The sequence below is a fragment of the Hibiscus syriacus genome, unplaced genomic scaffold (genome assembly GCF_006381635.1).
Source record: "Hibiscus syriacus cultivar Baekdansim isolate YM2019G1 unplaced genomic scaffold, ASM638163v2 tig00110570_pilon, whole genome shotgun sequence".
Taxonomy (NCBI): domain Eukaryota; kingdom Viridiplantae; phylum Streptophyta; class Magnoliopsida; order Malvales; family Malvaceae; genus Hibiscus; species Hibiscus syriacus.
Genome location: NW_024062785.1, coordinates 554,373 through 571,237, shown reverse-complemented (window position 1 = coordinate 571,237; position 16,865 = coordinate 554,373). Strand labels below are relative to the sequence as shown.

The 16,865-nt window shown below is 36.6% G+C and overlaps 1 protein-coding gene and 2 pseudogenes across 1 annotated transcript; 2 read left to right on the top strand and 1 right to left on the bottom strand.

The window, feature by feature from the left end:
* Positions 1 to 1,671: 1,671 nt before the first annotated feature.
* Positions 1,672 to 3,948, bottom strand: LOC120132900 (annotated as a pseudogene).
* Positions 3,949 to 7,352: 3,404 nt separating this feature from the next.
* LOC120132974 (fasciclin-like arabinogalactan protein 8) lies at positions 7,353 to 8,684 on the top strand. Its single transcript, XM_039149641.1, has one exon. It carries the CDS (start codon positions 7,384 to 7,386, stop codon positions 8,653 to 8,655), a length of 1,272 nt encoding a protein of 423 aa, XP_039005572.1. The 5' UTR covers positions 7,353 to 7,383; the 3' UTR covers positions 8,656 to 8,684.
* A 1,001-nt stretch (positions 8,685 to 9,685) lies between these two features.
* Positions 9,686 to 14,617, top strand: LOC120132958 (annotated as a pseudogene).
* Positions 14,618 to 16,865: the final 2,248 nt, after the last annotated feature.

The following is a 16,865-nucleotide window of genomic DNA, read 5'->3' as shown; positions in this document are numbered from 1 at the left end:
TTTTTTAATTATTACTTAAAATATTAGAAAATATCAGAAAGTAAAATTTTACTCACAATCGAGGAGCAAATGAGATTTTTTTTATTAATTAATTCAGCATACCACATTATTCCCTTAACAATAGTAAAGTGCCTGTGCGTTTTTCTATCGAAATCCATTTAATGCTTATTTTATAATTTTTAAAAGTTAGATGATCAAAAAGATCATTTCAGCGTAGTTTCAATGATATTTATAAACTTAGAGTAGTGCACATCGGTGTGTAACGTTCATTGTCCGAACATTCATATTTTTTAAAAATAAAATGACTATGAAACCCATAATTATCAAACACTTATATACACATGCATAACCTAATATTTTTGTTCAAATATTTATTTATGTCCTAATTAAGACAAACCCAAACCTTGTCAACCAACAAGTTGTTGTTCGAATATTTATTTATGTATGATAATCTTGAATAATACATGTACAGCTACTACGTGATTATGAGATCAATCACCACAACTCTCTATGAACCTATTTGTGTTTTTTTTTTTCTTTTAAGAAAGTACCTACTTGTAATTATTTTAACTACCATTACTTCTTCTTTTCATCAACTACGGCAACTTGATGTTATTGTTTTTTGTCGATCTTGTAAGAAAACAAATAATGGGAAAATAATTTAACAAAAAGTAACGATAAAGACTCAACACCAATACTAATGGAGATAAATGTAAGTTATTTAAATGTTTATTTTAACTCGCATACTACATAAAAAATTAAATATTTTATGATAACTTTTGGTTTATTAATTTTTTCAATGGACTGGAATGAAATAACATTTTTAATTATTGTTATTGTAAGGATAAGCAAAAAACAAAACGAGAAAGACTTTACACCAAACAATGCAGGACGTCACCCGGAATATCCCTTAAATCACGTATGGTTTTGCTAGTATTTAATTCTATTTTGTTTTTTGCATGTAATAAGTTTATGATTAAACGAGGTCATCTTTTTCAAACCATGTTTAACAAATTTATAACTAAGAAAATGCAGGACTTGTGTGCTGGCGTCGGATCAGACTATGTGCGATGGTGTTAGTCGGAACCATTCTGGTGAATGGAGTTATGATTCACTAATTATATTGGTATATGCTCGGTTTTACAGGCGTAATCGTGGGAGTTTTACGCGGGGCTAACGCTTGCTTGGGACCTAGGTGGACGACGTATCATTGTTGAGGTTGACAGTTTGGAAGCTGCTCTCAAGGCGATTCGCATAGCGGATGGTGTTCATCGTTTAACAATTCTGGTGCATGTGGTTGAAGAGCCGCAGTTCAATTGGTCTGTGCAGTTCCAGCATGTAGCTCGTGAGAGCAACAGAGTGACCGATTACATGGCTAAGCTAGTAGTAGATTCTGGAGTCTCCATCGTTCGTACCTTTGATGTCCCCCCGATGAAACGTCATCGCATTTGCAGATGGACTCGAGCATCATCGCTTAACTGATTCGTCTCTTGTTTTGCCAAAAAAGGAAGTTTGATAGTCTATTGTATTAAACATTTGGGTATGTCCTATTTTCAACTTAAAACTATTGGGCACTGATATCTCACCAAACATGAGGTTCCAGTTTGTACAAAGGAAGAAACACCTCAATCATCTCAAGTTGGATCCACAACTCTGAAAAGGTTAACCTTCTACATAAAGATCACATCAGTAAAAGTTACCATTATCGAAGACGGAAACAGTTGTCACTGATGGTAGTCTCACTGCTGCTGCTCATTCTTTTCGTCTAGTGCAACGAGCGGAGGACTTGGTATCGAGATCGACAACTGGTGCTCAGGGCTGGACATGTTGCTTTGTTGGCTATTGTTAAACCACTATGTCGAGAATCACCGTTTGTGGGAACGGCAAAGGGCTGTGAAACCTCGGTGTGCTTTCTAGCGCCTCTGTGCATGTGTCGCGCACAATACTTTTTATCAGGAATAACGTCCCTGCTGCACCGCCACCTTTTCCCGTCTGTTCTTCTACACCTCCCCAGTTCAACTTCTATTTCGTTTTTGTAGACACGGGAACTGCTGTTGCCTAGTACTGAAAAATATCACATGGAAAAGTCATTTCAAGTACAAAAACTAAATGACAATGCTAAGCAACAACACAAAAACGATACAGGTACATTGGTTACCGTAAACAACTTCATCATCCCTGCATTTTTCAGCCAGTACATTGCAAGCATAAGCTACTAAAACTAAAATGATACAGTAAAGAAGAAGGAATAACACGAAAGGGTTCATCCCGATCAAAAGGAACCTTCCAATAGATCTTTCAGACTAACAAACAATGCAGGCTATTCAAATTATTCGTACCAGAAAAGACCATGAACCCATGCAGTATAACCAAATTCAAAAGACCTATATATATTCAATGACATATAACACATTTGTCTTTATAGCCAAAACAGACAGGGGATCAAAGGATCTATAATGGAGTAGCAGTAGGAATCCTGTTACAGGAATATACGGCGCTACCTTGAAGAACGCTTTTTGGAGAAAAGCCGACATTCGGAGATATGTTATTAGCCACAGTGACTTTGTTTACACTCTTGCAACTTCTATTGATGGTACTACCATCACTAACAGAGAGTTTCTCTTCACATTTCTCAATTCTGATCCTTTTGGAATCATTTTCGCTGTAGTTCTTGATTGCAGTGATGGTACTAGTTGAGGCATTGCCGGAAATGGAGTCTCGGTTGCCACATACATTGTCGCTCCCTATAGCAGCGATAGCAGGGGTCTCATGGCCTGTGCTGGTATTACGGGAAGACCGGTTCATGTATTGAGAACATACAGGTGCTGAAAGGGTTTTCAAGTTTTTCAACAATTTGATTGAAATTTCCGACGATGTTGAGTTGGGCAAAGCAGTTTGAGTTGTTTCCACAGGCTTTCTTGAACGCCGACAGCCCCTATGCATGTGCTGCAAACAATACTTTTGATGAGGGATCACATCCTTACTGCACCGCCATTTCTTCCCGTCAGTTCTACGGCACCTCCCCGGCTCGGGATCCACCATGTTCCGATAATCAAATGCTTGAGGACTCACTCCTACAACTGAGAACAAACAAGAGTAATTTGCATTCCTCATGTAAAATTCACATTACCGAAATCAGATCATGTCATTAAAAGTAAAACTGTACAGCTCCCCTAACTAATTAAATTGGAAGATAATGCTATGCTCAAACAACAATAACTAATAGATAAAAAATAAATAAAACTCTCACCCTCTTACATCTTAGTTCTTACCAATCAAAACTTAGAGGAATATAAGGGAAAATGGGGGGGGGGATCTGCATGAAAATTTCTCTGACGAATTCATGAAGCAAAATGAAAACAGAAAACAAATTCAAAAGGACGAATCTAGGCAAGAGAAAAGTTAAAAAAAATGACAGCTTACAGCTGGGATACCGATGATAGACACCGACGGCAGCAGAGGCAACGGAGGAGGCGACTCTTTTCCAAATGGGTATAACAAGGCTGACGGGAACTTGGATTCCACCCGCTATGTATTTGAAGATGAGCGTTTGCAGTTGCAGCTCGTGCAACTGAGTTGTCGTAAACACACACACTTCCCGTGTTTCCTCAGAGGTGTCACTTTCTCCGACATTTTCCTATCAATCCCCAGTCCCAGCTTGATCGACGGTGATCCTTCCTTCTCCTCCTCTTCTTCCATCTCCACCGTCCTCTTCCCCTCCAACCACTCTCGGGCCCCACTCCCACCACCACCTAAAATCATCAACATAAAATTAATTAACCAGTAGCGCACTCACACACACTATATACACACACACACACACAAAATAACAGAACCTGGGTGAACTCGGCTTTGAACCGGCTGGACATCCATTGACGACAGAAACAAAGATTAAAAAATGGTTTGAAAATTTTCAAAAGATGAAACTTCAACTTAAAAACATGATCATCACCGGTTCTACGAAAGGCAGACAGCGACGAGTGTGACATAAAGTCGACGTTAAAACGCGTGTCAGGATTCTGACAGTATCAGTCTTCGCAGTCACTGCAGGCAAATTCAGGGTTTTTTTGTTCATCATCATTTTTTTTTTGTTTACATGGTTCATGAAAGGGTAAAAGCTCACGCTTTAAAATTGGCGTTTGAAATGGACGTCCCAATGAAAGGGTGAAAGGTGGTGCTGACGTGCTGTTGCAGGATGGCAATGTGGTCGGTTGTTTGCCACGCGCATTGTCGGATTAATTTGCCTGCCACTACCGATGGGGCATAGGAGGACACGTCACTGGATTAAGTTATAGTGCGTCCTACTTTAAGTAAGGGAAAAGTGGGCCCCGGTTCTGCATGTCAGCTGTGACAGCGTACAGGTGAAAGTGCCACCAGGTAAGTGTCGACGTGTCATTTATTTATGTAGTTTAGTGTTGTCATTGGGCTTAGGCTTCTGATTTGGGGATCCTGTACTGGATTTTGGTTCCAATTTTAGGGCTTGATGATTTTGGGCTTGGCTTAGATTAGAGGTCGTGTACTCATTGTTTACTTTATAGTGCGTTTGGTTCACCGAATGTAAGATTATCAGTGGGAATAAAAGATTATCAGGGAATATGATTATTGGGAATGTTATATTTTGTGTTTGGTTGGTTTAGCATGAATGTAAGATTACCGTGTTTGATTAAAGGAATAAAAGATTATTGAATGTATATTTGACCAAATTGTCCTTATTATATATTTGTATAATATTACAAATTGTAAAATATTTATATATTTTCTTAAAAAATTAAATTCATAATATTTATATAATTTTATTTACAAAATTAAAAATATAAAAAAGGTTTAATGGAAGGGTAAAAAAAATTTTAACCCCTGAACTTCATATAAAATTTTAATTATAGATTTTTTTTGTAAATCTAAAATAATTTAAGGATAAATTTGTAATTTAACATTCGTATAATTTTTATTATTCAATGACATAAGAAGGATATTTTTGAAAAAAATAATTTAAGGACATTTTAGTTCAAAACGTCAGTAATGTTACAATACCTAAGAATGGAGGTAATGACATTCCCGTAATATACCCAAAAAAATCTACTATTGGTAATAAAACATTACTGGAAATGAGATTCCCGGCCAATCAAACATGGGAATGTGGGATTCCCACACACCTTGAACCAAACACCCCTTAGATCTTGACAGTCATTGTGCATCTTATTAGATAAAAATTTATGTTCAATAAAAATGCCCTTTAATACCAAATTTTTACTCTTTAATATGAGTATAAGAGGGATATAACAGTATATTATGAATTATATTTGTTGTTAATATACTAAAAAAATTTATATTTACAAAATATGTTTGTTGTTAATATATAAATTATATATTCTTTATTTGTTTTTGGTATTCGCACGTACTAAACTAAAATTTAAACTAAGAAAATGAACATGAATACACTCACGTATGATACTTGCACATTAGAGCTAAAAAAATTGAGACATCAAACTTTATCAACTCCAACAATCCCTGCATCCTTTAATGGTTTAGGGATCTTACAAATTTTATTTTATATTGGATATAATCATTTATGGGGACAATAATAAAGTGGACCGACTATGTTATTCATTAAAATCTTAGTGGGGTACGTTCTCATTCTGTCACCTGCCATCCAATGGAAACCAAACCCTGTTTTATCTGTGTTTGCTGCCGACAATTTCATCCCCTCCCTCCAATTTTCTTGACTTACCCTAACAGATAACTTCCCTCTCCGGTGAATAAGCAAAGCCTGTGTTACTTCAACCTCTTTCTTATTCCTTTTCTTTATCTTTGTCAATCATCAGCAGCTCCCTGATTTGCTGTCAAAGGATTAAATATTGTAAATGAAGGAATATTCACTTTGTGGAAAGGAAGACAAAAGAAGAAAATGGGTTAAATCATCAACTTACAGTAAAAAATATTCATATGTGCATTGCTTCAAATTGAGGCATTAAAAAGATGCCCTTCTCATCATTGTGGCAAAGCAAGTTCATGCTACTGTTAAAATGGTTTTAAGCCAAAAAAAAAAAAAAAAAGGCAAGCGGTAGTTAAATGGTTCGAGAACCGACGGTTGCAGTCAGGTGATTGAACATTCATTGTCAAATGGTTGAGAGTATTTAGAACAGATGCTACTTGTAATCACCTTAACTTAATATTTTAATACATTCGGTGTTAATTGTGTTTATAAGTTAAAAACTGGAACTCACCACAATCGTATATCTCCACGTATATTGTTAACGCTAGTTTGATATTTGTAGGACACTTGAGGACCACACAAAGAAGACCAAAGGAGGAAAGGACGAAATGTTAAATAGCACAAATAGAAGCTTGAGAAGGTAATTTTACCCAAAATTCACACGATAATTATTTACTAAAGTAAAATATATTATCATTATTTACTGATCTAACATCTTTTTCTACCATACATACAAATGCACGTTTCGCAGGAAACGTCTTATACTGATGTGGCAGAAGATGTATTTTGCAAGAAAAATAAAATTATATGGATTTTATCTAAAAGAAATAAATGGGTGCGGTGCATGTCAAAGACATATAATTGTACAAGCATAAGCATGAGTCGATCAGACAGTGACGACGATGCACATATATGCTCCTTAATGATTAAACATAATGTTAATACACACGCATCATTATCGTTCAACTTAATTTATGTTTGTTCTAGTACTTGTGTAATTACGTGTCCTCGATACACATGTTTGGTTATTTTTTGACAATTTTCTTTTATTTCAATCCAATTTGACTGATACCATATATATATATATATATTTGTAAATAATGACTAATGGCTTTTATTTTGACAAAAAAATGTTTTATTGGTAAAAAGCCACTCGACAATATGAGACCGACGGGGATGTGGACTGTGGGAAGTGGTCAAGTAGCTTTATGGAAGGAGATGCTTTAGGGTGAACCCTCAAAGTTATTTGTGTCAATTATTCAAAGAAATACACTTGCTTAACTTACATTATTCAAATGTAAATTCATTATTTAATGCCGAGTAACAAAGACGAAAGCCAACCCAAGAGACGTGAGATTTAAGCGTATAACAGTTACAGAAAATCTCGTTTCACAAATCATAGGCAAAAACGGATGATAGCTTCAATAATGGTAAAAACTAAAAAGCCAAGTCCATCATCGTCGATTCAAGTAACAGAATCCTTTTATATTTTACCTTCCAGCTATGGCCTGAGCATGCTTGACGCATCCCACGTGGTCCCATCCTTTTTTCCATTCCTAAACCATAGTTAATTTCTAACCCTGATTAAAACCCTACCCTTCCCAAGTCCTTCCTTTTTAGCTCACTTCACTGACTAAGCTCTGCTACTCATCTCTCCTCAAAGTTCAGCAATGGCCGCCGCTTTTTGTCTGCTTAACTTTACCCTCTTCATTCTGTCTTTAGTTGCTGTTTCAATCAATGCCCACAATATAACAGCCATTCTCGAAGGTTTCCCAGATTACTCCTCGTACAATAGTTTCCTCTCCCAAACAAAACTCGCCGATGAAATCAACACCAGAGAGACAATCACTTGTCTTGTCCTCAACAATGGAGCTATGTCGGCCCTCACAGCCAAACACCCCTTGTCTGTCATCAAAAGCATCCTTAGCCTCCACGTTCTTCTAGATTACTACGACCCGCCAAAGCTCCACAAAATCTCTAAAGGCACTACCCTCACTACCACGCTTTATCAAACCACGGGAAATGCCCCCGGAAACCTTGGGTTCGTCAACATTACCGATCTCCAGGGTGGTAAAGTTGGTTTCGGCTCCGCCATTCCCGGCTCCAAACTCGACTCCTCTTACACCAAGTCTGTTAAGCAGATTCCTTATAATATCTCTATCCTTGAGATCAGTGCTCCGATTATTGCTCCGGGGATCTTATCGGCTCCGGCCCCGTCGGGTTCTGGTGTCAACATTACCGGTTTGCTTGAGAAAGCCGGCTGCAAGACTTTTGCTAGTTTGCTTGCCAGTAGTGGCGTGCTCAAGACTTACGAGTCTGCGATTGATAAAGGGTTGACCGTTTTCGCGCCGTCCGATGAAGCTTTCAAAGCTGAAGGTGTCCCTGATCTGAGCAAGCTCACCAATGCCGAACAAGTTTCGCTTCTGGAATATCACGCCACGCCGGATTACAAACCCAAGGGCACTTTGAAGACCACGAAAAACCCCATCACCACAATGGCGACTAACGGCGCTGGGAAGTTCGAACTGACGGTTACCAACGCCGGAGACGACGTCACGCTACATACAGGGGTTGATCCATCCAGAGTGGCCGAAGCGGTGTTTGACTCACCGCCGGTCGTCATTTTCACCGTCGACAACGTTTTGCTTCCAACTGAGTTATTCGGTAAGTCACCCTCTCCGGCACCCGCCCCTGAGCCAGTTTCATCGCCTTCACCGACACCAAGTCCATCTCCATCGTCTGAGGCTCCGTCACCGCTTGCCGCGTCACCACCGGCTCCACCAAGCGACACACCCGCCGGATCTCCGGCCGATGCGCCAGCTGGATCGTCGGAGAACAGCACATCAAATAAAGGTGCCGGTCACGTGACTACAGCTCCTCTTTCCGTCAGTATTGTTTTCACAGTCTTTGCCACGGTCGTCTCTTCAGTTTTCTTGTCCTGATTCGTAGTTATGGCCATCTGTGTTAATTTGTTCTCTTCTTTTCCTTGTGAGACATTATTTTGATTAGAGTGTCTTTGTTGAACGACTATTTCTTTTTGTTTTCTGGGTAATTTATTTATTTATCGTGAAATGAAAATCTTATATAAGAAAAATGGTTGGGAAGTGTGACGTGGATGAGGAAAGTGCTTGTACTTGTGGATGCAAATGGGGGAGTTGCGAGTGGTCCTGTTCCCTCTCGAATATCTGTGTTGATAAAAAGTCATGAGCCCAAGCTCTTTCCTTTTTTGTTTGCCAATTGATTTCAAATGAAAAATCTTCTAGGTAGTTTTATATAATTATACGCACAGTAATTTTTTACCCAACTATATATATGATTTTTTTTAATCTAATATGTTATGTATATAAAAACAAGTTAATTTTTTTTGGTAAACAAAAGTTCATGGTTCCAGTCCAGTGTTATGCATACCTAAGATCCAATTGAAATTATATAAGAATTTGTAGATTACACACCAAGAATGATGATGGTATAATTCAAATTTTCCTTACAAACTCAATTTTTTTAATCACAATCACTTGTACCAACACTAGTTGGTTATTAAAAAAAGTTAATGTCAACTCTATAAAATGGAATATTGTACTTTATAGAGGATTAAGCTTGAGTTTTGAGTTATTGAGATGTGTATTGTCAATAATTTTAAAAAGATTTTAAACATATATTATCTCATAATCATTTCATATTATTAAAAAAATAATTTCCATACTTTAAGGATTTAATTAAAATATTTTAAAATTTCAAGACTATTTAAAATTTAAATCATAATTTGAGAATCGACAACAAATTAACCCAAAACAATGGTTACTCTTAAGCCTCTAGGACCGTAACCTTTGACACGAGACCTCCGACTTGCAAGTCCAACTATGAACTACCGTTACCTTTTGGCTGCTAATCATCGCTATGACGAATTTATTGTCCACGTGGGAGTACATTATTGGTTAAAATTAAGATGATTCTCAAATAATCAGACTAATCCCGTGTATCAAAGAAGTCAGTTAGGGCATCAAAATCCCCGCCATTTTCCTGTTCTGCGTACTTCCCTCACTCACCCAGAGTCTGCTCTCATCAATGGCCACAAACGAAGGAGAAAAACCACAGACTCCAATTTCTTCAAAGCCCAGTCCAAAACCCAAGGACATTGTGTCCCACTCGCCGCCGTCACAACCCAAGAAAAACGGCACCTCTCCGCCTTCTAAGGTGCCGTTGAGTCCCAAACAGTTCATCGTCTCAGCCGCGGGCAACATCTCCTCTCAGACTCTCCCGACCAACGATCCGAACGTTTGGGGCGTTCTCACCGCTATATCCAACACTGCCCGCAAACGCCAGCAGGTTTTCCCCTCCTTTTTAAACCCTACACCTTCTCGTTCCGTTTTTTTTTTTGTATATTTTCAACTTTTATTTGCATCATATGATTTGCATTGTCTGACTGATTGAACATAAATGTAAAATTGCTTAAGGAATAAGGGAAAGAAAAAAGATCGAAAGAAACGATCAGGGTGGAAATTGCAATATGCAATTTAAGTGAAAGGCTAATGAGGTCATTTTCCTCTAGGGTATGAATATGCTTTTGACTGCGGATGAGCATTGCATTGGTCGATTAGTAAAGGAAACAAGTTTTCGAATTGAATCGAATTCAGTGAGCGCGGTACATTGCAAGATATATAGGAAGAGAGTGACCAATGAAGATACACAGCAGCCGTCCAATTGTTTTACATCTGTTTTCTTGAAAGATACGAGGTTAATACGACTGTTTATGATTTCTTTTTTCGGGTTTACAGTATTTCTAAATTCTGATTGCTTTGTACTTCTTTTTGTAGCACAAATGGGACATATCTTAACTGGGAGAGGTTGAGAAAGAATAGTCCTGAATTTAAAATGCAACATGGAGACATCATTTCATTTTCTGCTCCTCCACAACATGGTAACACTAATACCTCTATTGTTCATGAGGTTTTCTCTTAGGTCACATAACTAGAATGTGATTGTTCTTTGTTTATTTCATTTCAAATGGGATTTGAAGCTTGCAATGCATTTCAAAGTCAGTAATTATCTTCCTGGTTACAGAGCATGCTTTTGCATTTGTATATCGAGAAGTTCTTAGCTCTGTTCGTGCAGCAGAAGGTGCATCCTCAAAAAGAAAAGCAGGTATATTCACTCAAAGTTATTTCCTTTTGTGTTTTGACTTCCATTTTATTTTCATTAGCTCTTTATTTTCTTTAAATTTTCCATAAAATTGATATAAACTTCACCGAGGAATAATTGTCATGACTGTTTTCAATTTTCAAACGATAATAAAAAAATTAACAGGTGTATGCTTAAATCTGTAAGTCTAGTAATGTTGATAACAAATTAATGGCTTGATTTAGACTCATTTTCATTGGTGCTCCTGAGGGTCCTATATCTCTTGATGATTTTCGGAGTCTTCAGCGGTCAAACAGGGTATCTGATTTCGGATTCGTCGGTTTTTGTCTGCTCAAACAATTAAGTTGTGTCACACGATAAATAATACTGTGAGTTGTTGAATGCAGGAACTCAGAAAGCAATTGGAAGATCAAGTGCTTACAATAGATGCATTACGTAATGAGAATCGCACAACTATTGAGCGTCATGAAAATGTATGCTCTTCTGATGGATATGAACTTTTTTCTAATTTATGTCTGTTTAGGTTCATTGAGTTGGTTTTGTGAGAAATTTTCTAATTGTTGGCAACTTTCTACTGGTTTAGCCAAAAGTGTATGTGTTGCTGGATACTATGGTTTCTGTTAATGAGTTAATTCCTGTTGATGAATTCCACTTTGATTTCACATTGTTATTGCTAACTTTGGTTATGCGTACATTTAATTGTCGTTAATAATCAGTTGGTTGCTACAAATCAGTTCATCCGGTTGTGACCTCTGAAGAAAAAAGTAATGTGCAACACGGTGTTAATGATATTTTATCGACTTCTTTCTAATTTTATGCTATTCATTGAAGCATATGTCACTTTTCTTGCTTTTAGCTAGTACCTCTTGTGATTCAGATCTATTTCTGCAGGCAATCAAAGAGATAAAAGAATCAGTTGCAAAGTCATACATTGATCAGCTCAATGAATTCCAAATTCTGTCGGATGTTAAGCAAAAAGAGCTTGTAGAAGTCAATAGGATATCAGCTGAACAAAAGCATGCTATAGAAGACCTGAATGAAAGACTTAGTGCTTCCATGCAGTCATGTAGTGAAGCAAATGAAAGAATTAAGAGGTAAGAAATGATGGCTTTATTAGATTTTGCCAATTTTTGGTACCAAAAAGATTTGTAGATATAATTTCCTAGTTTCATACTTTTAGTCTGAAGGCATCTATAGCTGAACTTAAGGTTCAGATAGACGAGGACCGAGACCAAAGGCGAGAAGAACAAGAAAAGGCTTCTGCTGATTTAAAGGCAGCAGTGCAAAGAGCTCAGCTTGAGGCTCTAGAGGAACTGCAACGACTATCAGATGTTTATTTAAAACGAGAAACAGAGCAAAAAGAAATAACGAATAAGCTTGAGGTGTGCATAATTTTCTTCTTGTGCTTGCTTAGATATCCTTCACGCGCAAATTATTTCTAAAGAATTGAGAAAACTGTTATGCATCTCCAATCTTAGGAATCACTGAGACAGAGCTCAGCACAAGTGGAAGATCTGGTGGCCAAGCTGGTAATGTCTGCAAGGCCGTCTGATTTTGAAGTTAAACACATGATTCCAGTATTCTATCTGAACTCTGCTAAACATATGATTCCTGTCTTCTGCAGGAAGACACGAGACAGAAATTGGTTAATTCTGAGGAATAAAGTTCGCCAACTGGAAAGCCAAGTTTGTGAAGAACAGAAGGCCTCCGGAAATACAAGAAAAGTACACTTTTTTTTTGTACCTTCTTATATATACAAGCATGTACAAATATATTCTGAATTTGACATTTAATGTGCATTTGAGCAGAAAGTGGAAGAACATGAACATGAAATGAAAGGATTGAGGAAAGAACTTGAGACTGAGAAGGTATAAATTTAAACTTTTCTTTGTTCTTTACTATGGATTTTATATTGTTTGCACTATTTCTCTGTTGTACAAGATTTCAATTATTTACTAATTTTTTCGATAACTTGCTATTAGTTTCATTAATCTGCATGCCAATCTGGATTATGCCAGCAGCTTTTGAAGGCATAAAAAGGAAAATGATTTTTTATTATTAAAATTATTTATCTGAACACACTACAATTGATTTGTTTAATCCTATCTAGTTTCACTCAGGGTACGACAAACCTCTGTTCTTCATCTTTATGATATTAGTCTATTGTTAAGTTGAAGTTTCCTTTGCGGTTGGTAGCAGGCGGCCAGAGAAGAAGCATGGGCTAAAGTTTCTGCCCTTGAGCTTGAAATAAATGCAGCAATGCGTGATCTTGATTACGAGAGAAGGAGGCTAAAAGGTGCCAGGGAAAGAATTATGCTTCGGTATGACTTCTATGACAATAGCTTGTTTTATTTTTTGCGGCGTTGGTGTATGCATTTTGCTGAGCAAGGTTCTATCCTTCTCTATATTGGGGCCTCTGGTGTTAGCAGTGGCTGCCGCCCCATACTTATGAATTTTCTCAATTAAGCATGGTGATGTTAATGTGGCTGCTTTGCAGAGAAACACAGCTACGAGCATTTTATTCTACAACTGAGGAAATCTCCGTTCTGTTTGCAAAGCAGCAGGAACAACTGAAGGCAATGCAAAGAACTCTGGAAGATGAGGACAATTATGAGAATACATCAATTGATATTGACCTTAATGTATCACTGAATCAGAACGTAAATGGAACCATAGTTAGAGAAAACGCTACTACTGGCCATCATGAGAATAGTACCACTAGGGGAGGCTACACTGCTTCAGCTCAGAAAGTTAACGGTTCTAGTGATGAAGCCAGTGTTACTGAGAAGCATGACTGTGGTATGAGAAGTCAAGATGTTGGTGAAAACACACAGGAGGTAGAATTTACAAGTGCTTATCGTTCTGTTAAAGGTGTCTTTGGCTCTGACATTGATGGTGTTTGTACAACACCTATTCTAGAAGGAGATACCATTGGAACTGAACGGGTTCTCGAAACTGAAAGCTTGGGAATCGAGGTTGAACCAAATATTGATCTGAACAGGTGTGAAACTCTAGGTGGAGATACAATGCAGTTTGAGTATGAAACTAATGCACATGAAAGTGATGAACGGATCCAAACAACTTGCCGAGATACTTTTGTACATTCTCAGTCGAATAGAACTCACGAGACTAAAATATCTAAAGACAGAAGCTGGAGACACTATCAGGACAGCTGACAATGGAAAGAATGAATCACCTAAAATTAGAGACAATGATAAGGATTGTGACATGGCTTTGTGTGGTTCTAATGGTCTGGTAGCTGAGAGTCAGAGTACATTTTCTGAGGGTGTTGCTCCTAGGCGTAATGATGAACGTCAAGCATTGACTGAGATGATTGGGATTGTTGCTCCTGATTTAAAGGAGAAATTCGTGGTTGCTGCTATTTCTGACTCGGATACTGAAGATTGTGCCGACAGCGAGGATGATAATTACAAAATAGTTGCAAAGTCTGGGTTAATGTCAGATGCAGAGACAGAGGGAAGCAACCAGACTAATATAGATCAAAAGCATAATGATCTAATGGACAACGACGAAGACGACGTCACGAAACTGCATGTGAAGATTCCCTCGGGTAGCAGCATGCCTATATGGGTATGAAACCATGTTCATATTGAACATTTTCACCTCCTTTTCATTTTCCAGTCCGTATGCCATTCATTTTACTGTACATTATTTAATGCTTAGTGTTTTAAGTAAATATGTATTTCAAAACTGCGTATATTGATCACTTCAATCTCTAATAATTTATTAAAGGTTTAATACGTATACATGAGTTTAGGAGTTCAGTATTATCATCACCGAAGGAGCTTTCATATGCCTGATCTCATGCCAGGCCTCCGTGCCTACAAAGTTTTCATATTTTAGTTTTTCCACTCATATGGAATCGGTTTGTCCGAACCGGTTCAATCAATCCGATCGATTTATGGCTCTACCCATGAATGCTTTGGGTTTTACTGCTGAGCTTGAAGGTCGGGGCTCTGATCATCAAAAGAAGGATGTATGTAGACTAAAATGAAAGTGATACATAAATGTGAATATCCAAGGGAGCTATAATTGCACATTTTTAGGTTTAATGATGATAAAAAGGAAGAAAAATCATAGGGACAGCTGCATTCAGTGACGAAAGAGTCAGAAATGTTGATAGATTTCTAGTTTGAAATTTAGAGAGGACAGGCATGGGAGGATGGTGATTTGGACCACATGGTTTATGGTTGACGTTCGAAGGAGGGTGGTGAAAAATAGCAGCACAGCAGCAGCCTCCACCGTTGATCACTTGTCGTTATCAATGGCTGCATGTGAACCCGTCCATCATCGCTCTCATTACTCGTTTTATTTTTCTTACCTTGAATGATTTCTTCCCCCTTTATCTTTGCCATCCCTATTTCAATTGGTCCAGCCAACGGCCTAAGCTTCTCCATTACTAGTCACCAAATACCCTAAAAATAATAATAACAGTTATAGAACGCCAACTATGAACATTCGGTGCCTCTTACATTCTAAATTCCAATACAAAAGATACCAAATATACGGCAATTACATCGTTTTGAAATGGCAACTAGAGGTTGATTTAATTCCTGACTACTGTTACCATATAACCTTACGTTTAGTTCATGAAAAAGATTATTACTAAAGACAATAGTTTTCTTATATATATATAACATTAGTATATAACAGATCCATTCAGGCCGTGTAAAATTTTATAGTTTCATACTTTTTTTAATATCATTGGATGAATAGAAATAGACAATTGATATTAGCGGTAGAGAATGAAAAAATATTTACATAAAAAATAAAAATACAATCTCAATCGTCTATTTTCGTTCATCCAATGATTCTAAAATTATATAAAATTAAAAAAAAATTACACTAAATATAAATGATTCTAATTTCCATATATATAAAGATAATACTAGAAGTCCAAACAAGCTAAATAGTAAGTGATTCAAGAAATGAGTGAAAGGCAGGGTAGCTTGGTGTAATGGTCCTAATTCCCATCAATTTCCTCTACCATCATATTCAAAACAACATGATTAATATTTTTTTTCTTATTTTCTATTTCTATTTATCAATTCCTATTTTCTTTGGATATGCATTGAGAAATTAAGCAGCCCATTTGTCATAATTTTTTACATGATTAATATTTACTATTATAAAAATGTTGATTTTCGTTTTCAGGGTAAAATATCTACAAAGAACACCAATCCCAACGTGCCCATTTCATGACCCACATATATCAATGTAAAGTTTAAATTATTTTACATCAATTTTTATATAATTAATATTTTAACGATATAATTTCCGAGAATCTAACAAATTATTAAATTACATGAAAGGAAATGGACAAATAAGGAACCTAACATTGACTAAGACAACCCCTCTCAAAGTATCATATGATTATGTATTATTTGAATAAACAAACATAATATTAATGTAATAATAATCAATCAAAATGATAATTTTATTAAATATCATACATTGGTTATTAAAACATCACACCATTATTATATATATCTTTTAAGCAAAAGTCTTTTCAAGTTTAGATAACAATATAGGAACACAACACAGTAAATTTCCACTCGTTTTGTCTTTCACTCTTCTACATGTGAATTTCCATGTTCATTATAATGAAATTAAAAGCTACTTTGCTCTTAACTAATCCAACTGTTTGGCTAATTAAAACACAAATATATAATATACACACGCGTAAACATTGGCAATATTATGTGTTGACAAAATGATTAAACACAATAATGGCACGAAAAGCAGTTGGATTTGTCTGAAGCTGAGCCAGTCCGACACGTAAAGGATTTCTTTAAATCTGCGAGTCAACACCCATAACGAACTTGCTAATTAAAAATCTTATTGTTTAGGTTGTACTTAAGGATTTGTTGCCCCCCCCCCTTCATTATTATGATTTTCATTAAAAATCTTAAACATAGTTTTACATTCTTTTATATTTTAAACATTCTTTTGTATTTTATATAAATTATTTATTTTTACATCCGATTTTATA